Raw genomic sequence first — 23,633 nt, 5'->3', positions numbered from 1 at the left:
TAACATTTTTAATCATTAAACCAGTAATCGTTACATCTCTACAACGAATTGTAATGTACATGCTCACTGACTGTTTTTTGCATCTTTAAAGAAAGACAACACACAAAACATGGTTTTACTTTTGAAAACCTGCTGACCAGATAGGTGTGAATAATGCGCTGTTTCCCAAAACAATGTTTACACTGTTTGTATGTGTTTGTGTGTGTGTGTAGCCATTGAAAGAAATCTTGAAGCTGAAGAAGTGGAGAGAGTATCAGCAGACATGAGAATACGTAAATCACAGGTGAGTCAATATGCAAGCTATATACGTGGCTTTCTGAAATACTTGATTCTGATTGGTCAGTCGCACCATCCTCAGTATCTACTGCACATCTGAGCATTAAGTGTTATTGGACAGCTTATCCAAGCTACATTATTGTAATGTCTCACAGAAATAATACCTATAAAACATTTCACAATCAATATTTTGTGTCCAATTATGTGTTTCTGTGGCAAGTAACCACATAAACGAAAGCGTAATGTACAGTCAGCCGGTAATTGTCCCAATTTATTACACAACGCTATGGAATGCTTGATTCTGATTGGTCAGTGGCGACATTCCGCGGTTTCTTATTTCCAATCCCAGATAACAGCCTCCTAAAATGAACACAGCCTCATTCAGGGACTGTGAGTCATCTAAACGGGTGCAGTTAAATACTTACAAATGAATTTAATATAAATATGCCCAATTAATAACGTTAATAACGCCCAATTTTCGTTTGCTCCGGGCTCTTATTTGGTGTTTTGAGTCTGTTTAAATGATGATAGCCTACTTTGTCAAGTCCTCAAACGTTAAACTTCGCAAGTCCTCAAACTTCGCATGGATTTGGGGTTAGTGTATAATATTTGGTATAATATAATGTATGTAAGATCAAACAGTAATGAATTCATACTAACGACTGACTTGAAACTAAGGGTTTGACTCAGACTTCGCTCCGCATGGGGTTTTAAGCCTTTTTTCTGTAGGATATTTCTTAAGAAGAATTTAAAATATATATATATATATTTTTTTTACAATGTTTTCAACTTAAAAATACATACATATATAAACATACAGAATATAAGTTTAGCTTGTTGTGGATATGTCCTAATTATAAGCCTTCTGTGAAATTATGACAAAATGAAAAATACAAAAGACGCATGTCTTAATTAACATAATTTAAATAAACGAATATTCAAATTTTCGTTCTTTATGAGCTTAAATATTCGAATAGTGAATTACTGGAAAATGCCCATCCCTAATTTCGCGCCGCGTTAACCAATCAGGAGCCTGCTTGCTTCTGCGGTGGTAGCCCCGCCCGGAGTCGCTCATTCAACCAACGCTTGATATTGTCCGTAAGCAGTCACGGAAATCTAAAAACTGGTAACTCTCTTGATGAATGCACAATCAACATCAGTCATCTTGCAAACAGACAACCGCATAGCACTTGCCCCTCCCACAAGAAGCAGAGTTTGCCTCTGACGCGCGTCAAATGCATGCTTTTTCCGCACGTCTACTTCGCTCTACATGCGCGAATGCATTCAAACTGTTCAAGCGGAAAACTAGCCGCGGTAGACGCTTGAAACGCGGTTGGTGTAAACTCAGCATAAGTCGTTCTCTTTTCAGTGTTTTTATGCAGTACGTGCATTACTTGGTGTGCTCGACTCCATGCCGGGTTTACAGCAAAAAAGGGATACAGCAAATGCCTAAATCTCGCTAGATGTTGGGTTTAGTGTCAGGTTTAAGGGTAGGATTAGGATGAAAATAGCGGTTCTGGCTCGATGGGATACAACACGGTCTAAATACAGTGAGATGTTGGGTTTAGTGTAGGATTAGGATAAAACAGTGCTCATCCGGCGAGATTTCATGACATTTCGCCATTCGTTTTTACATCTCTCGTCGTTCTGTGTGATTTGGACAGCATCAAGTTATGCTCCTGTATACGGAAATGCACGTGGACATTCAATCCGTCGAAAAATCTCAAAATCGGCAAAATGGACATACGTGGTTTTCATCGGACAGCGACAATTTGTTACAAATAAGCTACTTACATATTACATCAATATTTTGTGAACATATATTTACTAATCTGGTAATAAGTGGAGTAATGTACATCCAGCTGGTTGTCATCGCAAATAACTCCCTTCAGGGTAATAAGTCTTGTTTACCCTTTTGGGATGTGTTCTGCGATAACTGGCTTGATGTACATTATCCCTTACATAACATCCGGCTGACTGTACATCATTTAGTGTCACATGTCCCGTACACATTGTATGCTTAATTCACTCCACCCTCTTATTCTCCTCCGGCAGCACGCTGTTCTTTCCAGGAAGTTTGTCGATGTGATGACCAAATATAATGAAGCACAGGTGGACTTCAGAGAGAAGAGCAAAGGTCGCATTCAGAGACAATTAGAGATCAGTAAGTGTCTCATGAACACACATGCATACAGAATATACTGTATGTGACCCTATCTGTGTCAACAGATGAGATTTGGAGCATCAAAATTTGATTACGCTCATTGATGATCTTACTCGGTCAACAGATATCAAAGTTATATTTCCACAGAATGTCTATACATTATGATGATTTTATGTTAAAAAACAGTAGTAAATGACTTAAGCTTGGTTTTTACAGGCAGGGTCACATATATTAACACTGCTGTAACTGAGCTCTAGTACAGTAGCTGTTTAAGTCTCAGGTCTGCGGTTACAGCGTGACAAACAGACACTGCTGTGTTACACTTTTCTTCTCTAACTCTCATTTTTTTCTGCTTTTTGCTTTAGCTGGTAGAACTACAACCGATGAGGAGCTCGAGGAGATGCTGGAAGGGGGAAACACAGCGGTTTTCACAGCAGGGGTAATATGTGTGACCCATCTTAACTGTAATGTCTTAAACCACAGAAACTTAGAAACTTACTACTAAAGCTAGAGACTGGACTAGACAAAGACTTGTGAATGGACTACAACATAAAATGTATAACAATGAATAATTCCCCTTAAAGGAGATGCGAGTCAGTTCTGTGACGCCATTTTAAATTTGTTTTAAAGAGGCCATACATAAACGCATTGGCTCAACAAATAACATAAGTTGTAGTATATAAATAAATACAGTCCTGTCTCCATTTTCTTAGCGGGCCTTGCTTTATTTAGTGTTGGTTACTAGGTTACCAATACCACCGTCATTCGCTTGAACAACTTGATGGAAACACCTTATTTGCATTTGTTTTTTGCAAATTTTGAAACAATTCGCTTCACGTTTTAATGGATACCCAGCTACTTATTATTACTATACTATCATTGCTTAGATGTCCATTCAGAACATTTCAGTTTTTTTCAGTGTTCAACCAGTGGACTTGCTTGAAAAACCTGATCAAACTATATAAAATATATTAAAGTTGAATGCTGTTTGCTGAGATTGGATTGTTCATATATGTGTTGTAGATCGTGGATTCAGGAATCTCTAAGCAGGCGCTGAATGAGATCGAATCACGGCACAAAGACATTTTACGTCTGGAGAGCAGTATAAAGGAATTGCATGACATGTTTGTGGACATCGCTATGCTGGTGGAGAGCCAGGTAATCTCATCTGTCCATGTTTTACCAAAACTTTTTCACATCTTTCATGCGTTTTTTCCTCTTATCATCTTTCTTGCATTGTCTTCTGTTCTTCCACTTCCGTTTTTTGTCTATAGCTCCCAGTTGTCTTATTCGTTTTGCTCATTCTCATTCTTTGCCACATTCGCCACATGCGACGTGTTGAAGTCTCTCTGCTTTCCACATGTGAGTGCTCTGTATCTCTCCACTGTTGGACCTGCTCATTGACATCTCATTTTCATTCATTTGCATCATTTGGTCACACACTATACACACCTACTGCATCACCATGGTTTGCATAGAAGAAATGAAAGATATTAGCTCTGTTCCAAAACCATGTGAGCCTACTGAAACAACATTTTAGGCAACGTAAGCACAAATATGTTGTTGTGTTCCTGTAGCTCAATTGGTAGAGCACAGATTATAGGTTTGATTCACACATACCAATAAACAGTGTATAGCTTGAATTAGGGCTGGGTGGTATGACGGTATATTCCGTTACTGTGAAATAAAATGTCAGACGTAACAGATTTTTCTATTCTGTGCAGTCCGGGAAATGTAATTAACTTTGGACTCCCACTTGTTAGACTGAGTGTAATGGAGAAACATGTAAAATAATCCACTCATAACAAATGAAAAAGTATTTTTGTATTTTCAAAATAAGCACCAGTGAATCCACCGTGGGTCTCTCGCTCGCTTACTTTGTGCTAATGTAGGTCTCGCCGCCGAATAAAGAAAGCACTTCTCGCACATAATGCTAACAGTTGTTAGCCTGAACTTTAAACAAGCTAATGGTGCGTTCACACCAGATGCAAATTTTATAATTTGCTTGAGCAGATTACATACAAAGTCAATGCAAAGACATGAATAGACACAAACGCGCGCAGGGCGATACGAATTACGTGAATTGGGCAGCGGGATTGCTGCAAAAAAGAACACATGCTTTTCGCCTCGAACGCGTCTTCGTGCAAGTAAAAAATATTCAACTCAACGAAAAATTTGCATAACACGAAAGTGAAATCCCGCAAGTAATCTAGAGTACGCTTCGCGTTTGGTGTGTACGCATCATAATAGTGCGTTCACACCAGACTCGGATGAACCGGTAAGCGCAAGCGATTTACATGTTAAGTCAATGCAAAGATGCAATAGACATCGCGATTCATGCCAATAAGTCGACACGAATGACGTTTGACGCGCGTTAAACGTGATTCACGTTAACCAATCAGGAGCTTGCTGAGTAGTGACGTTATTACGACGTAGCGAGTGGAGGCAGTAATAAAAAGAAGACAAAATCATCGTCGCTGTATGTGGACACCTGGAGCTGTACGACACCTCTTCGTACTCCCTTATGAAAATTAACCATGGTTTTACTAAAGTTAAAACAAAAAGAAAACATGGTTACTGTAGTAAAACCGTGGTAACCACAAAATAACCATGGTTTTGACAACCATGGTTTTCAAAAAATGTAGTAAAACCATGGTTACTGTAGTGAAACCTTGTTTTGCTGATTGTAATCAATAGTGACTATATACGGAGGTTTTGGGTGAAGGAGAAGATGAAAAAGAGAGTAGAGAACAAAGAAAAAAATATATTTATATATTTATCCACGAATACGTTCAATTTGCTGGCTTTAGCTAGCTTGTACTCTCAATATGTATGTATGTGTGTAAAGCCGGCAAATTGAATGTATTCGCGTCTGAATTTTATTCGCAAATGACGCAAATTTCACTCAGGAATGAGGCGAGTTAACTCAAATTGTTCAAGCGTCCAACTAACGCGCAAAAGTGTGATTTATTTGCGTCTGGTGTGAACGCAAAGTAAGACAAAAGCGTACCATTAGCTTGATTGTGCACCGCAAGCCAAATGCATAAATGTAATGGCGCCTTATAAGATACTTCATTTTTGGAGATGCTGTTACAGTGTAGACTGTAGTTTTGGACCAGAGCTAAAATGTTTGATACTTAATCTGATAATAATTTGATCACATGATCTAAAGAGCAATGATGCACATTTACCAATCCACTATTATTTTGCTTATTGACTGCTTGCTGTGGAGAATTACTGAGAGGTAAGACTGTGGCATTTCTGTTTTTAGTTCCCTTTATATGCAAGTTCCTGTTCTTATCAACGTATAGTGTCCAGATTGTATTTATATCTTGTAGTGACACTCTTTATATCATTATATGGTCTTAAAGGTCTTGCTCATTTTACACTTGTATGTTTATATGTTTTAGGGAAACATGGTTGATAATATTGAAGTGAATGTGGGCAAAGCTGTTGATCACATCGCAGTGGCAAAGGATGAAACCAAGAAAGCAGTCAGGTATCAAAGCAAAGCCCGGAAGGTATGAACCTCACATGCCAATGAGTTTGACATAACAATAATACAGGCTGTGGCTTCTGTCGTTTCTTTTTTCTTTTCTTTGTCTTGCCCTGCCCTACCTTTCTTTCTTTCTCTCTCTTTCTTTTTTCTTTGTTCTCTCTTTCCTCCTCTCTTTCCTTCTTTATCTTCACCCAAAACCTCCATTTTAGGGTGGTATGATTGAAAGGATTGAGAGCAACATGGACCAATCAGTGGGTTTTGTGGAACGGGCGGTTGCCGACACTAAAAAAGCCGCCAAATATCAGCAAGAGGCCCGGCGTGTAAGTTGATGATAAATATCTGGCCCCGCCCTTCTGACCCATTACATTCCTAGAGACTCTCCTTATTCTGCCCAAACCTACACGTAAAGACACACGCACACACAAACAAACCCAGCAGTTATTACTAATCCTAATACGCCCTGAAACGTTTCATTACGTGACATCTGAACATGTGTAACTAGTGACACACTGACTTTAAGCCACACGTCTTCATGTCATATTGACTGCAACTCTCACACGTACGTTCACATAGATGTTAGTTTGAGATCTTGCAGACCTTCTGTGATGAAATGTGAGGGTACAACGGCTTTCCTACAGTTGTAAGCAGTGACCGAGTATACTGCTCATTCAGGGAAATGTTGCAAGCCGAACGGGAACCTGCAATGCTCACATAAGCACCACTGCTTGTGACAGAGCATGTGCAATAACAGTTAGGCAAAAGCTTTTCTTAGAGAAAATAATTTATGAATTTGTTAAAGGTCACGTTCTTTCTGATCCAATTGTTTTTAAACCCTAGTTAGTGTGTAATGTTGCTATAATAGCATAATTAATACCTGTAAAATGATAAAGCTTAAAGTTCACTGCCAGGCGATATATTTTCTTTAACAGAATTCGCCTTTCAAAGCCTACAGCGAATGGCCGGTTTGGACAACACACCTCTACTTCCTGCTTTAATGACGTCACTAGAACAGTTTTTTTTTACTAAACTCTGCCCACAGGAATACGTCAGTCGCCAGCTAAGCTAACGGCAAGCTAAGCTGCTATCGAATCACAACACACTAAACAAACTACATAAACAGAACTCAATACGTGTTTCTGAAGGAGGGACATAGATTAAAGCAACACTATGTAGTTTTTTTACCTTTAAATAATGTCTCTAAAATTATTTCAGTGATAGAACAACTTTTAACTGGACAAATTGTACTGTTGCTGCAACCTGAGCAGCCTCCTAGCTGCTACAAGCACACTTTGAAAGTGGCGGTGAAGGGTAGGAAACACAGCCCTGCCCCTCCCCCTGCCTGCAGAAGAGTGTCTGATACCAGGCACTGTTGCGCTTTTCAACCACATGGGGGAGCTGTAAGTCATTTTTACATGGAAACTACATAGTGTTGCTTTAAGGAAGACATCAGGTCGTTTTTAGGACAGTGAAAACAGCGCTATACAGATGAGTAAATTGTGTGAAAAATACCGCGTTTTTTACACATAAAACATGAACACATGTAATATTGCGTACTGTTAAAGCAACACTATGTAGTTTCCATGTAAAAATGACTTACAGCTCCCCCATGTGGTTGAAAAGCGCAACAGTGCCTGGTATCAGACACTCTTCTGCAGGCAGGAGGAGGGGCGGGGCTGTGTTTCCTACCCTTCACCGCCACTTTCAGAGTGTGCTTGTAGCAGCTAGGAGGCTGCTCAGGTTGCAGCAACAGTACAATTTGTCCAGTTAAAAGTTGTTCTATCACTGAAATAATTTTAGAGACATTATTTAAAGGTAAAAAAACTACGTAGTGTTGCTTTAACACAATCAAAGCTTCAAAAACACAGAAAGAACGGGACCATTAAAGTCAGCATGAAATACTTTACATTTTTTAATGCATTGCTTTAAAGGTCCAGTGTGGGTTTTTAGCGGCATCTAGTGGTGAGATTGCGAATTGCAACCAACAGCTCAGTCCTCGCTCACCCCTCAATTTTGTAACGTTTAGTGACGCTACGGTAGCCGCCATAGGACAAACATGTCGTCTGAGACAATGTCGTGATGAAACACGCTCTATAGGGCTGTTTGTCCGTTTAGGGCTACTGTAGAAACATTACGGTGACTTCTATGTAAGGCGACCCGTGGTGTGTATAGATATACACGTCTTATTCCAAGGTAATAAAACATTATAGTTCATTTTGTAAGGTCTTTATACACCACTGATAATATAGTTATGTATATTATATTGCATTTCTGTCAAGAGATCCGTCTAAAAGTTACACAATGCACCTTTAATTTATTATCTTAGTATCATTGTGGACGGTGTTAGTTGTGGCTTTCAAAATCAAATATGCCACTCTATCCATCTATCTTTCTTTCTTTCTTTCTTTCTTTCTTTCTTTCTTTCTTTCTTTCTTTCTTTCTTTCTTTCTCTTCAGTGTCATTGCTTGCCATGAAATTATATTCAGTTTTTAATAGCATTTTTAACACAGTCCTCAGTGTTGCACATCAATGAAGATTTTAAATTAAAAATACTAGGCTTTAAATAATAGGTTTGTGTTGAGATGTGTCACTTTTGTTTATTTTTTTACACCGTCAAATCAGATATTAACAACACTATGATTGTGTGTGTTTCTTTACAGAAAATAATCATTATAGTGTCTGTGGTTTTGATCATTTTGGCAATTATTGCTTTAGTGGTTGGTTTATCAGTAGGCCTGCAAAAAGCATGAGTTGATGGTGAGTACATTTGAAAGAAAAGTGTTGTGGTTTGGGAATAGGGATCGGTATAGATGTAGCGATCTGGTGATTGGCTTTTTAGTTTGGATTCTCATCATTCCCTTGGATATAAACATGTCCTGGTTAGGCTTTGGGATCCGGGCCACTGTTTTGGTATATTAGTGTGGTTATAGTTTCAATATCTGGGTGTTTCATGGTTCCTTTGGACTGAAAGGTTTGTTCTTAAATGTTTGGCTACATTTACACCAGTGCGTTTTCATTTAAAATACATAAGTTCTGCTACTATTACATCTAGCGTTTTCGATTCTGGAAACTGTAGACGAAAAACTGCATAGGGTTGTGTTTTACTTGAGACTTATTGGTGTTCTGGATTATTGTGTATCCTTCCCTGATTCATCAAGCCCCTATTTTATGATCGTTGCGCTATCGAAAGATGACAGTGACCAGCCGCAACTGATTTTTTTTGTCCTTTTTAACAACCATTGTGAAGGGTGTCGATTTTAAATTGAAATTGATCGAAGTTAAAGGAACAGTATGTTAGAAATTAATATCAACTAGATATGCAATTCCCAAGGAATTACCAGTGCATGAAAATGCAAAAAGTTGATTGACAGAAATGTAAATGAAATTTAGTCTAGTAGTTTACCTGGCTGTTGACATGTTTTAGTGTGAAGCTAGCATGATTTAAAAAAGTTATCATGATTCAGCATGACGTTAACATGATGCTAGCATGATTAGCATGAAGTTAGCACGATGCTAGTATGATTAGCATGAAGCTAGCATGAAGCTAGCATGACTAGCATGAAGATAGCATGATGCTAGCATGACTAGCATGAAGCTAGCATGATGCTAGCATGACTGGCATGAAGCTAGCATGATGTTAGCATGATTAGCATGAAGCTAGCATGATGGTAGCATGACTAGCATGAAGCTAGCATGATGCTAGCATGACTAGCATGAAGCTAGCATGATGTTAGCATGATTAGCATGAAGCTAGCATGATGCTAGCATGATTAGCATGAAGCTAACATGATGTTAGCATAATTAGCATGAAGCTAGCATGAAGTTAGCATGATTAGCATGAAGCTAGCATGATGCTAACATGATTAGCATGATGCTAGCATGATTAGCATGATGCTAGCATGAAGCTAGCACGATGTTAGCATGATTAGCATGAAGCTAGCACGATGCTAGCATGATTAGCATGAAGATAGCACGATGGTAGCATGATTAACATGAAGCTAGCACGATGTTATCATGATAAACACGAAGCTAGCATGATTAGCATTAAGCTAGCATGATGCTAGCATGAAGCTAGCATGAAGCTAGCATGATTAGCATGAAGCTACCATGATGCTAGCATGATTAGCATGAAGCTAGCATGATGCTAGCATGATTAGCATCATGCTAGCTTCATGCTAATCATGCTATCATCATGCTAGCTTCATGCTAACATGATTAGCATGATGCTAGCATGATTAGCATGATTAGCATGAAGCTAGCACGATGCTAGCATGATTAGCATGAAGCTAGCACGATGCTAGCATGATTAGCATGAAGCTAGCACGATGCTAGCATGATTAGCATGAAGCTAGCACGATGCTAGTATGATTAGCATGAAGCTAGCATGATGTTATCATGATTAGCATAAAGCTAACATGATGTTAGTATGATTAGCATTAAGCTAGCATAATTTGCATGAAGCTAGCATGATGCTAGCATGATTACCATGAAGTTAGCATGAATTTCGCATGAAATTAGCATGATCCTAGCATTATTAGCATGATGCTAGCATGATTAAGATGATGCTAGCATGATTAGCATGAAGCTAGCATGATGCTAGCATGATTAGCATGAAGTTAGCACGATGCTAGCATGATTAGCATGAAGCTAGCATGACTAGCATGAAGATAGCATGATGCTACCATGACTAGCATGAAGCTAGCATGATGCTAGCATGACTAGCATGAAGCTAGCATGATGCTAGCATGATTAGCATGAAGCTAACATGATGCTAGCATGATTAGCATGAAGCTAGCATGATGTTAGCATGATTAGCATGAAGCTAGCATGATGCTAACATGATTAGCATGATGCTAGCATGATTAGCATGATGTTAGCATGAAGCTAGCACGATGTTAGCATGATTAGCATGAAGCTAGCACGATGCTAGCATGATTAGCATGAAGCTAGCACGATGTTATCATGATAAACACGAAGCTAGCATGATTAGCATGAAGCTAGCATGATTAGCATGAAGCTAGCATGATTAGCATGAAGCTAGCATGATGTTAGCATGATTAGCATGAAGCTAGCATGATGCTAGCATGATTAGCATCATGCTAGCTTCATGCTAACATGATTAGCATGATGCTAGCATGATTAGCATGATGCTAGCATGAAGCTAGCACGATGCTAGCATGATTAGCATGAAGCTAGCACGATGCTAGCATGATTAGCATGAAGCTAGCACGATGCTAGCATGATTAGCATGAAGCTAGCACGATGCTAGTATGATTAGCATGAAGCTAGCATGATGTTATCATGATTAGCATAAAGCTAACATGATGTTAGTATGATTAGCATGAAGCTAGCATAATTTGCATGAAGCTAGCATGATGTTAGCATGATTACCATGAAGTTAGCATGAATTTCGCATGAAATTAGCATGATCCTAGCATTATTAGCATGATGCTAGCATGATTAAGATGATGCTAGCATGATTAGCATGAAGCTAGCATGATTTAGCATGAAGCTAACAAGATTTAACATGAAGCTAACATGATTTAACATTAAGTTAGCAAGATTTATTATAAAATTAGCATAAAGCTAGCATGAAACTAGCACGAAGCTAGCATGACTTAGCATGAAGCTAGCATGAAGCTAATATGACCCAAAGACCCGACCCCCATGTCTCTATGATGTCCGGATCCAGAGATATAAGGCTTTGTTTATTATGTTACTAGGCTGCTCATATTTGGTTGCTAGGGGCGTGGCTTAATACCTCAATAAGGATGGTGAGAGACTGATTGGATGCCTGAGTAAAATGAGCCCACCCCCATGTCTCTGTGACACTGTGCTGCAAAGATATCCATCTGGGCATTTTATAATGGCAGTCTATGGGAGATGTTGCTAGGGTGCCCAAAATGGTTGCTAGGGGCGTGGCTTGATAGCTCAATAAGGATCCTAAGGGACTGATTGGATGGCTGAGTAAAATGAGCCCACCCCCATGTCTCTATGACACTGCGCTGCAAAGATATCCCATCCGGGACGTTTTTAGTTCCTTATATGGGCATGATTCCTGCCCCATTATAAGTCTATGGGGAAATTTGGGGACCTCTTACACCCCAGGGGTACAGCTTACACCCCATTGCGAGGTATGTTCTTACAGAGCCTGCCAGCCTCTTCAAATGTGGCAAGTCACAAGTTTCTGTGAAATCCTAGGTCTGAGCTACGACTCGTCAAAGTTTGTCCCAATGTTAAGTCTATGGGATTTTTCGGCTGCTTTTTCGCCCCTGGGGCGAAGACCGTACCCCCGATCGCTTATAAAAGTCATAGCACACTATTCCCGAATAGTCCGCACGTTTGAGAGTTTGAATGAAGTTTCTAAGTTAACCGGTTCGAGCCGTATTAATTGCGGAAATTTGGTTGGAAGAATAATAATAATAATAATAATAACTAGATAGAAAAGTTTGAAGACAAACTTTATGTTGGCTTGACAAAGCCTAGCCTGAACGTTTAAAACAGATTGAGAGAAATTTAAAACAAGTTTAGTTTAGTATTATAACTTTCCGTAAACATGATACCAAAAGTTACCATGTTAGCATGTTTAGCACTAAGTTAGCATGATGTTAACATGAATTAGCATGAAGCTAGCATGATGTTAACATGAATTAGCATGAAGCTAGCATGATGCTAACATAAATTAGCATGACGCTAACATGAATTAGCATGAAGCTAACATGATGCTAACATGAATTAGCATGAAGCTAGCATGATGCTAACATGAATTAGCATGAAGCTAGCATGATGCTAACATGAATTAGCATAAAGCTAACATGAATTAGCATGAAGCTAACATGATGCTAACATGAATTAGCATGAAGCTAGCATGATGCTAACATGAATTAATATGAAGCTAGCATGATGCTAACATGAATTAGCATGAAGCTAGCATGATGCTAACTTGAATTAGCATGAAGCTAACATGAATTAGCATGAAGCTAACATGATGCTAACATGAATTAACATGAAGCTAGCATGATGCTAACATGAATTAACATGAAGCTAGCATGATGCTAACATGAATTAGCATGAAGCTAGCATGATGCTAACATGAATTAGCATGAAGCTAGCATGATGCTAACATGAATTAGCATGAAGCTAGCATGATGCTAACATGAATTAGCATGAAGCTAGCATGATGCTAGCATGATTAGCATGAAGCTAGCATGATGCTAGCATGATTAACAGGAAGCTAGCATGATGTTAGCATGATTAGCATGAAGCTAACATGAATTAGCATGAAGCTAGCACGATGCTAACATGAATTAGCATGAAGCTAGCACGATGCTAACATGAATTAGCATGAAGCTAGCACGATGCTAACATGAATTAGCATGAAGCTAGCACGAAGCTAACATAAATTAGCATGAAGCTAGCACAATGCTAACATGAATTAGCATGAAGCTAGCACGATGCTAACATGAATTAGCATGAAGCTAGCACGATGCTAACAAGAATTAGCATGAAGCTAGCACGATGCTAACATGAATTAGCATGAAGCTAGCACGATGCTAACATGAATTAGCATGAAGCTAGCACGATGCTAACATGAATTAGCATGAAGCTAGCACGATGCTAACATGAATTAGCATGAAGCTAGCACGATGCTAACATGAATTAGCATGAAGCTAGCACGATGCTAACATGAATTAGCATGAAGCTAGCACGATGCTAACATGAATTAGCATGAAGCTAGCACGATGCTAACATGAATTAGCATGAAGCTAGCACGATGCTAACATGAATTAGCATGAAGCTAGCACGATGCTAACATGAATTAGCATGAAGCTAGCATGAAGCTAACATGAATTAGCATGAAGCTAGCACTATGCTAACATAAATTAGCATGAAGCTAGCATGAAGCTAACATGAATTAGCATGAAGTTAGCATGATGCTAACATGAATTAGTATGAAGCTAGCATGATGCTAACATGATTAGCATGAAGTTAGCAAGATTTATTATGAAATTAGCATAAAGCTAGCACGAAACTAGCATGAAGCTAGTATGACTTAGCATGGAGCTAGCATAAGGCTAACATGACCAAAAGACCCAACCCCCATGTCTCTATGATGTTCGGATCCAGAGATATAAGGCTTTGTTTATTATGTTGCTAGGGTGCTCATATTTGGTTGCTAGGGGCGTGGCTTAATACCTCAATAAGAATCCTCCGAGACTGATTGGATGCCTGAGTAAAATGAGCCCACCCCTATGTCTCTGTGACACTGTGCTGCAAAGATATCCATCTGGGCATTTTATAATGGCAGTCTATGGGATATGTTGCTAGGGTGCCCAAAAATGGTTGCTAGGGGCGTGGCTTAATAGCTATGGGGCGATCCTGAGAGACTGATTGGATGCCTGACTAAATTGAGCCCACCCCCATGTCTCTACGACACTCTAAAGTGAAGATATTCCATCTGGGACGCTTTTATTCCCTTATATGGACATGTTCCCTGCCCCATTATAAGTCAATGGGGAAATTTGGGTGCCCCTTACACCCCAGGGGTGAAACTTACACCCCAATGTGAGGCATGTTCTTACAGAGCCTGCCAGCCTCTTCAAATGTGGTAACCCAGAAGTTTCTACAAATTTCTCGCTCGCAGCTATGACCCGTCAAAGTTTGTCGCAATGTTAAGTCAATGGAAAATTTGGGGTGTTTGAGCGCCCCGTTTAGGAATTCGGTAGGTCCCATCAGTTAGAAAAGTCATAGCACGCTAAGTCAGACCAGTCTGAAGACTTTTGGAAAGTTTGGTGAATGTAGCTTGAAAGCTCTAGGAGGAGTTACAGTCAAAAATTTTGGGGATCAGAAGAATAATAATAATAATAATAATAATAAGCTTAGATCGAAGAACAGTATGTTGGCTTTGTCAAGCCAACATAATAATAATAAAAAGCCCAGTAAGAACAGTACAGCGCATTTTCAATGCACTGTAATTAATCATAAAATGGCCCTGATATGTCACTAGACATTAAGAAATCATTTTCATTTCAAATACTTATATCACTGACAACAGTGGTATGGCCAGGATATTGTCATTTAAAACGTGAAGTTGCAGCCCTCAACTGATGTTTATGTTGTCATTTTGTGTATTGGCCACCAGTTGTGTGACTGCAGTACCAGTTTTAGCCACAAGTTTTGTGATTGCAATACCAGTTTTGGCCACAATCCTACATACTGTTCCTTTAAGTCACAACCTTGAACTTTTGAATAAAAAAATGGAATCGTCGATGCTGCCACGCCCCCTTACCACGTCCGGTCGGCTTGCCAAGCGGGAAAAAACATGTGTTAAATGCTGCGAGTCAACCTCCTCTAACTTAGCTAGCTACAGCCAGTCAAAAGATAGCATGGTAAATTCAGAAGACACCACGTGAGCTGCTCTTTACATGGAAAACAAAAAACTGTGCACAGCAGAGCGGCGTCTGTGCCAGGACCGGTTGTTTCTCTGAACTGAGATCTGTTTAAGTTTCACAACAACTTAAATTATTTCAGTTGCTAAGTGTCACAATCTCGTCTGATGGTAATAAAAGCACGTTTTTAAGGTGCAAAGTACTGACAGATGTTCATCTGACAGGAAGTTTCATTTACTCGGGTATGTGCGTGTACCATATTTTTTCACTGGCAGCACGACTAACATGGCAGGGCATCTCCGGGTTCAAGGTCAGATATTATATTTCATAAAAGTCTAGTCTAAAAATAGCATAGAATTTTTTTGTTCTTTCAATAAAAGTAAAAATTAAGAATCGAATCGTGACCCTAGAATCGAAAATGTAATCGAATCGAGGATTTGGAGAATCGTGACACCCATAACCGTTGTACTGTTAAACACTGCATCTGCCTCCATGCGCAACAAGCAAGCAATCGGCTCTTTTACTGTACGTGTATGCTCAGTGTGCATGAATGGCTTTTAGTTGCGTATAATGTTGATGGAGATCTTTCTGAAAAGCAGAAAAAATGAAAACGCACTAGTGTAAACATCGCCTTAATTCATTTCTGTTGGATTAATCCTTGTTTTGTTTCATCTCTTGTAGAAGATGATCATACTGGGTGTGATCGCTATTGTTATAGTCTGCATCATCATTATCATCATCCTCACACAAGTTTTATAAGATCATAACCTCTTCATCATTACCATCCATCTCCTCCGTGGCTGCTCACAAACACTCCGATATTATGAATGATCACCTTCCCCACTTCTTGACATTATACTCGCTCATTTCTCTTGGAGTCAGGAAGTTTGAGACAAATGCTCCGCCCATCTGTCTGTGGCCCCTCCCCTTATGAACACAAGCCTGTGGGAAACTGCACTGCTGGAAGCTTAGTGATGGAAACTGTGCCAAAACATGACAGGAACATTTGAGCAACTTCTATTACAGCTTTCGAAGAAGACAAAATAAGGGAGACAAGTGAAAGATTACCTGTTTTGTGCTTTTTACACATTTTTATTGTCTCCTAAACATCGATGGTGACATCTATGGGATGTACTGAACTGTTTCTGATCACATGAAGCTCTTATTTTTGGAACCCTGTGAAATGAAGATATGAGAGTTAACTTAACATTGATGGGTTGTCCAGAATAGAAGTGACTGATTTTAGAGAATTATGTTTTAATGTGATTAAACCCTGTATGTGAACAAAATGATTTAACTAAAGAAATAAATTTTATATTTTGTAAGTATGTTGTAAATATATAAAGAATTATTGTTAGGATTCCATCTTGAATGTTTTCATGACTTGATAACACATTTTAGCTACGGTACCTCATGCTCAAAGTACCCATGCCAATAGCTGGCAATTGTAAAAAACTTGAAGAGGACAATTTAATGAGCACACGGTTAATGTAAAGCTATAGATAAACATGGTTTCCACAGTACTGGAAACCTAAACGTTTAAACAATGGCATGAATAGTTCAGAAAATTAATTTATTACCATTTAAAATTCACAAAAACAACATAAAAACATGAAGATTTTCCCTAAAGTTAGCTGCATCTCATGGCTTACTTGCATATTACTTATGGATGAAAAATGATGAGCTGAAGTCACACAATCTGAGTATTTGCAGGGCTCAGTTACTCTGTTTTAGCACCTAGCATCTCAAATCATTTTTCCTATAGGGCCAAACCACTAAAGTGTTAAAAAATGGATTTCAAGGTCTGGAAAAATACTTTTAACAAAATAATGTGACACTTTTCAAAGTGCCTATGCAGGTTTATGCTGAACTGGGTCATTTACAAATCCCGGTTTGTTTTAACCCAGGGTTGTTCACTATTGGACAGAACACACTGCTGGTTTTAAATGAACTAACTGACCCAGATGTGCCTTTTACAAACAACCCAGCATTTTTTAGAGTGAGGAAGATGATGTCATCAGACTGAGTATATATATAGTTAACTCATTGTGTCAATAGGAACAACTAATAGTTGAACTTCTTGTTTGGTTTGTATTATGAGTCAAGGACTCATAATACAATGATGAGACACACAATGTACAATCAAAACTCATGAGCATGTGTGCTACACCCAAAAGTAAGTACTCTCTCAGACACACACACACACACACATACACACAAACTGTAACCCACTTTTTCCTTTGTTATATTCCTCTGTCCTCCTTTGTCAATTTTAAGGAGTATCTGTAATAGGAATATGTTGTGATAATTAGATGCATTTATTTCTTTGTTTCCTTTGACCTGTTTTCGGTTGCTTCCTGTTTTTATCTGTTGATTCCTCTTATTTTATCTTTCTATCTGTAGAAGAAAATGATGATCATGCTTTGCTGTGTGATTCTGGGAATTGTTGTCTTTTCTTACCTTTACAGCTTTTTTTCTTAAAGGTAAGCATTTATATCTATGAAATCTGCATACTACATGTATGTACAAGGGAGACCGGGGCTAGTTGTCACAAGAGCTATATCAGTAACTTTAAGGTATTGAGTAAACATTGCAATTAAACAAATGCTTTTCTCTAGCATGTCAGTTTCAAATGCTACACTCTAAAAAAAATTGTGCTAAATAGCACTAAAAGCTCGTAATCATAGGGGAACTATTTTTATTGCTATATATAGGATCTATAAGCACCTATTAAGAACCAACAGGGGGTGATGTAGCACCACTATAGCACCAGATATGAAAGGAAAAATTGACGACAGGACATTGAATTTATAAGAAAATAATGCACATCCAAGGTGGTAACGTAGCATGATGCGTAGCTCCGGTGCCTATTTTTGAGACATTTGTAAGAAAGAAAGTAAGGTGTGCGGTTTATAGAAAATAATGAACATCCATGGAAACATTTTCAGTCAATCAGAATAAAGCATTCAACAGCCCCGTGGTATAAGGTTATATATAGCACACAATATGGTTCTACATAGGTGCTATATGGCACTTAAAGGGGACAATTCCATGAAAATCTGACTTTTTCTGTGTTTAAGTGCTGTAATCGGGTCCCCAGTGCTTCTACCAACCCAGAAAACATGAAAAATAGCAACCCTGTAACTTTGTTTTGGTAAGGCTCTCTCTGCAAGCATGTGAATATATAGGTCATTCGGATTTCGCTCTCCCCATGACGTAGTAAGGGGATCTTATTATAATGATACCGCCCCTTCAACTGCGCTATCCAACCTTGAACGGCCTCACGAGTGCAAAAGACAGAGAGAAAAAATGACTGACAGTTGTTTAATATGTTTCTCTGAAGTTTATATGAATGAACACGAGGATTAATGCACTGCACGAGACAGAGTGAGGGAACAACGCGTATTCACTATCATACACAATAAGCATAAATATGTTGTTTAATGTTTCTCTCAAGTTTCAAATGAATACGAGGAGTCACAAAACGGAAAGTGAGAGACAGATCATTTAAATGTGCTCGTGTGGTTTGGTCAAAAAGTAAACTTCTGAGTGTTTGTGGACGTGTATTTTATTGTAACATGCTGAAAATCATTGTGCCTGTTTAAAACACTGGCAGCGCACGAGACCTAAAAGTCTTTATTTTTATTCCACAATGTTCCCCATCTGCTGATAAACATGTATTTAGTATGCATAAAACTGATGATTGACTTTTTAAACTTGTTCACATATATAATGCTTAACATCGCTTACTAACTTGCTCTTGCAAGCGCTTGAGACTCCGCCCACCTGAGCAGCTCATTTGGATTTAAAGGGATACACACAAAAACGGTGCATTTTTGCTCAGACCCATAAAGTGCCTATTTTAACATGCCACAATAAATTACCTATATGGTATTTTGAGCTAAAACTTCACTTATGTACTCTGCGGACATCAAAGATTTATTTAAATATCTTAAAAATGTCTTTTGCAATGTCCCCTTTAAAATAGTTCCCCTATAGTTATGAGCCAGTGAACCACTTTTAGTGCTATTGAGCACCGTTTGTTTTTAGAGTGTATTCTACTGTTTAAATATTTTGTGTCCTTCAAACTAAAATCCTTATAACATCATGGCCTGGTTTCACAGACAAGGTTTAGCTAAAGCCAGGAACAGAGTTTAGTTAAATCTTTAAAGCGTAACTAAACCCCTGGTCAGAGTCTGACTCCACCCACTGGCAATATTTTAAATGCAAGAAAAGTGGGCAGATCCCAAGGAGATAGAGGGGACGAACTAAGTGTGTGGTGAGATCGTAACAAGGGTGGTGATCTTGAACCTGCTTACGTCACAAGTCATTTTTTGGACCCACCATCCAATAGGAAAATTCAACTGCAGTAGCCACCGTTCAACCTGAAGAGGGCAGCACTTCTTTACACCATATATTGTAGTACTGAAACACTTTATATCCAAATGTCAAAAAACTTACTAAAATCAATGAACAGCACTAATAAAACCCCATTCTTACAGATCATTAACTAAAAAAAAGTTGGTTTAGGGTTTAGTTACTCTTTAATAAACATGCCTTGGAAAAAGACATTACTTGTGTGTATTTTGAGCCAAATCAATGGCACAACTTAAACTGACAGATCCTAAAATTAGCCTGTTTCATTTGAAACAAATCATGTGTCTTAGTCTAGGACTGGCCTTAATCCTTGTCTGTGAAAGTAGGGACATATATTTCAAATAGCTTCTGGTTTCAACTGTTAACGCAATGATGACCCTGCAAGTGTCAACTATGACAAGATAAAAGAAATCTTGATTTGTATAAAAAAACTAACAAGAAAAGCTATGTTTTTAAAGCCTTTGTTTAAGTGCAAATATCAGAATCGTCACATTCGTAACGGAGGAAACTCTTAAACTAAAATAAACATGAAGGGGTGGTTTCCCAGAGAGGGATAAGACTAGTCCTAGACTTTAAAAAAATAAGAGCTATCCGAACTGAAAACAAATTGCACTGACATATCTTAAAATACACCAGTGCCCTTTGTTGTACCTCAAAATGCACACAAGTAATGTTTTTAGTAATGCATGTTTGTTAAAACTAGTTATATTTCCTAATTAAACTAAGGCCTAGTTCTGGCTTAAGCTAATCTCTGTCTGGAATTTCACCCCTAAATGTCCTTTGAAGAGCCGCCCCTTCTCCATTTGTATTATTGCTTCTGGTTCTTGCATTTCAAATCACAGATTCCTTCAAAGTCTGTTGTCTCCCAAAAACTTGTGTCCTTTATTGTCAGATCCATAATGCATGTACAGTATTGTTCAAAATAATAGCAGTACAATGTGACTAACCAGAATAATCAAGGTTTTTAGTATATTTTTTATTGCTACGTGGCAAACAAGTTACCAGTAGGTTCAGTAGATTCTCAGAAAACAAACAAGACCCAGCATTCATGATATGCACGCTCTTAAGGCTGTGCAATTGGGCAATTAGTTGAAAGGGGTGTGTTCAAAAAAATAGCAGTGTCTACCTTTGACTGTACAAACTCAAAACTATTTTGTACAAAAAAAAAAATTTCTGTGATTTAGCAATCCTGTGAATCACTAAACTAATATTTAGTTGTATGACCACAGTTTTTTAAAACTGCTTGACATCTGTGTGGCATGGAGTCAACCAACTTGTGGCACCTCTCAGCTGTTATTCCACTCCATGATTTTTTAACAACATTCCACAATTCATTCACATTTCTTGGTTTTGCTTCAGAAACAGCATTTTTGATATCACCCCACAAGTTCTCAATTGGATTAAGGTCTGGAGATTGGGCTGGCCACTCCATAACATTAATTTTGTTGGTTTGGAACCAAGACTTGCCCATTTACTAGTGTGTTTTGGGTCATTGTCTTGTTGAAACAACCATTTCAAGGGCATGTCCTCTTCAGCATAGGGCAACATGACCTCTTCAAGTATTTTAACATATGCAAACTGATCCATGATCCCTGGTATGCGATAAATAGGCCCAACACCATAGTAGGAGAAACATGCCCATATCATGATGCTTGCACCTCCATGCTTCACTGTGTACTGTGGCTTGAATTCAGAGTTTGGGGGTCGTCTCACAAACTGCCTGTGGCCCTTGGACCCAAAAAGAACAATTTTACTCTCATCAGTCCACAAAATGTTCCTCCATTTCTCTTTAGGCCAGTTGATGTGTTCTTTGGCAAATTGTAACCTCTTCTGCACATGCCTTTTTTTTAACAGAGGGACTTTGCGGGGGATTCTTGAAAATAGATTAGCTTCACACAGACGTCTTCTAACTGTCACAGTACTTACAGGTAACTCCAGACTGTCTTTGATCATCCTGGAGGTGATCATTGGCTGAGCCTTTGCCATTCTGGTTATTCTTCTATCCATTTTGATGGTTGTCTTCCGTTTTCTTCCACGTCTCTCTGCTTTTGCTCTCCATTTTAAGGCATTGGAGATCATTTTAGCTGAACAGCCTATCATTTTTTGCACCTCTTTATAGGTTTTCCCCTCTCCAATCAACTTTTTAATCAAAGTACGCTGTTCTTCTGAACAATGTCTTGAACGACCCATTTTCCTCAGCTTTCAAATGCATGTTCAACAAGTGTTGGCTTCATCCTTAAATAAGGGCCACCTGATTCACACCTGTTTCTTCACAAAATTGATGACCTCAGTGATTGAATGCCACACTGCTATTTTTTTGAACACACCCCTTTCAACTAATTCAACTAATTGCCCAATTGCACAGCCTTAAGAGCGTGCATATCATGAATGCTGGGTCTCATTTGTTTTCTGAGAATCTACTGAACCTACTGGTAACTTGTTTGCCACGTAGCAATAAAAAAATATACTAAAAACCTTGATTATTCTGGTTAGTCACATTGTACTGCTATTATTTTGAACAAGACTGTATGTTTCCGTCGGCTAAAATAGAAACCATGAGTATAGTATAGATATGATATTTTTCTGGTGTCTGGACTCTATCATCAGGGGTTTGTGAAAATATAAACAGATGGTTCAATATATTGGTAATAAATGGATTATTATATTACACATTTTGAATAAAATGTCACATCCATAACACTGAAATTGCTCATATGTTGTGCTTAAAAATGCATTTTCATCTCAAACTTTCACTCATTTCAGTGTTTCAGGTTGAAATAACTTCAAGAGCACAACTCAACCAGCTCCTCTTACCCTCTCTCATCTAGAGACAAGTTTCAAATGTACATCAAAACGAAGGACTTTAAAGTAGAAAGAGGAGTGGAGAAGCTTATTTTTTATTTATTTTTTCTGGTTAGTTTAGTTGTATTTCTCATAACACTTATATTTCTCATAGTGTCATAAGGAAGCTAAACTATTATTACTGTTTGGATGTTTGTTTAGTGTTGCTGTTTGTATGTAAGCAATATTTGAACTGTGGTAAATGTTCATGTTTGTTTGATTCCTTCAGTAAGGTATGGTTGTCTTGTAACAATCTATTACATTTACTTATTGTGAAAACCTGTGTTTATTCCAGTAGGTTAGCATTTTATTTCGTTTCTGACATAGATTTAATTCCCAACAGCAATCAATCACAGATCATCATGTATTTTATTACTAAGAATGTCAATGAAACTTTGTTGAATTGCCGTGTTTAGTTTTTATACTGTTCTAGATCAGCATATACATTTTTAATGTTTGCAATTAATCATAATTTCCAAACCGGTTCACAAAGCGGTTGCCATAGTAACATTTCCACACAGTTAAATTCACTGAATTGCATCATTAAAGCAGTCAATTATCTTGTGATCCTCTGTATAAAGCATCGTCTGTAAGTTTTTGATGAATTTGTATTAAATTTGTTACTGTTTTTAAAGCTGTGTAATGTAAATTTAAGAAATTTGAAAAACTAAACTAAAATGTATCTCACTTTGTTTTAAGAGAAAACTGAGTTCCATATTTCCATATCCTTTTTGTAATTTCACTTTGTTTCAACATTTTTATCGTGGTGTGAAATAAAGCAGCAATCTCCCACAATAAGTGTTGGAAAGAGTTTATCTGTTTAATTTGGAAAGAGAAACACCATAAAGACAGAATACCCTAACCCTAAATTAGATTTTTTGTTTTATTTTTACATGTGTCATATTCTAATTTGTACTAATTATACAACATATTTGGATCATTTATTTGTTTACAGTCGCCTGACTCCCCGCAGTACTTACTGTACACTGACACCTACCGGCGTGCATGTTACATGATGCTAAAATATGCTGCCATGGTATTGACGCTGGCATAAACTACGCTACATTTAAAAAAATCACAACATTTTTTA

At 38.2% G+C, this 23,633-nt stretch overlaps 1 protein-coding gene across 2 annotated transcripts in view; it reads left to right on the top strand.

Annotated features, from left to right (window-relative positions):
• The window catches only part of stx3b (syntaxin 3b), a 32,520-nt gene extending 9,194 nt beyond the window's left edge, over window positions 1-23,326 (top strand). The window contains exons 5-12 of one of the 2 annotated variants that reach the window (XM_065266451.2): window positions 213-283; window positions 2,332-2,440; window positions 2,806-2,879; window positions 3,464-3,598; window positions 5,851-5,961; window positions 8,597-8,693; window positions 16,007-17,808; window positions 22,466-23,326. In XM_065266451.2, the coding sequence (XP_065122523.1) occupies window positions 213-283; window positions 2,332-2,440; window positions 2,806-2,879; window positions 3,464-3,598; window positions 5,851-5,961; window positions 8,597-8,686 (590 nt within the window). In that variant the 3' untranslated portion in view covers window positions 8,687-8,693; window positions 16,007-17,808; window positions 22,466-23,326. The remainder of the gene's footprint in view (window positions 1-212; window positions 284-2,331; window positions 2,441-2,805; window positions 2,880-3,463; window positions 3,599-5,850; window positions 5,962-8,596; window positions 8,694-16,006; window positions 17,809-22,465) is intronic. The other variant, XM_065266452.2, reaches the window with a different exon arrangement.
• The last annotated feature ends 307 nt before the right edge of the window (window positions 23,327-23,633 follow it).

Source organism: Paramisgurnus dabryanus, chromosome 16, assembly GCF_030506205.2.
Source record: "Paramisgurnus dabryanus chromosome 16, PD_genome_1.1, whole genome shotgun sequence".
NCBI lineage: Eukaryota > Metazoa > Chordata > Actinopteri > Cypriniformes > Cobitidae > Paramisgurnus > Paramisgurnus dabryanus.
The sequence above is the reverse complement of the archived record's forward strand: the minus strand, read 5'-3'. Positions and strand labels throughout refer to the sequence as shown.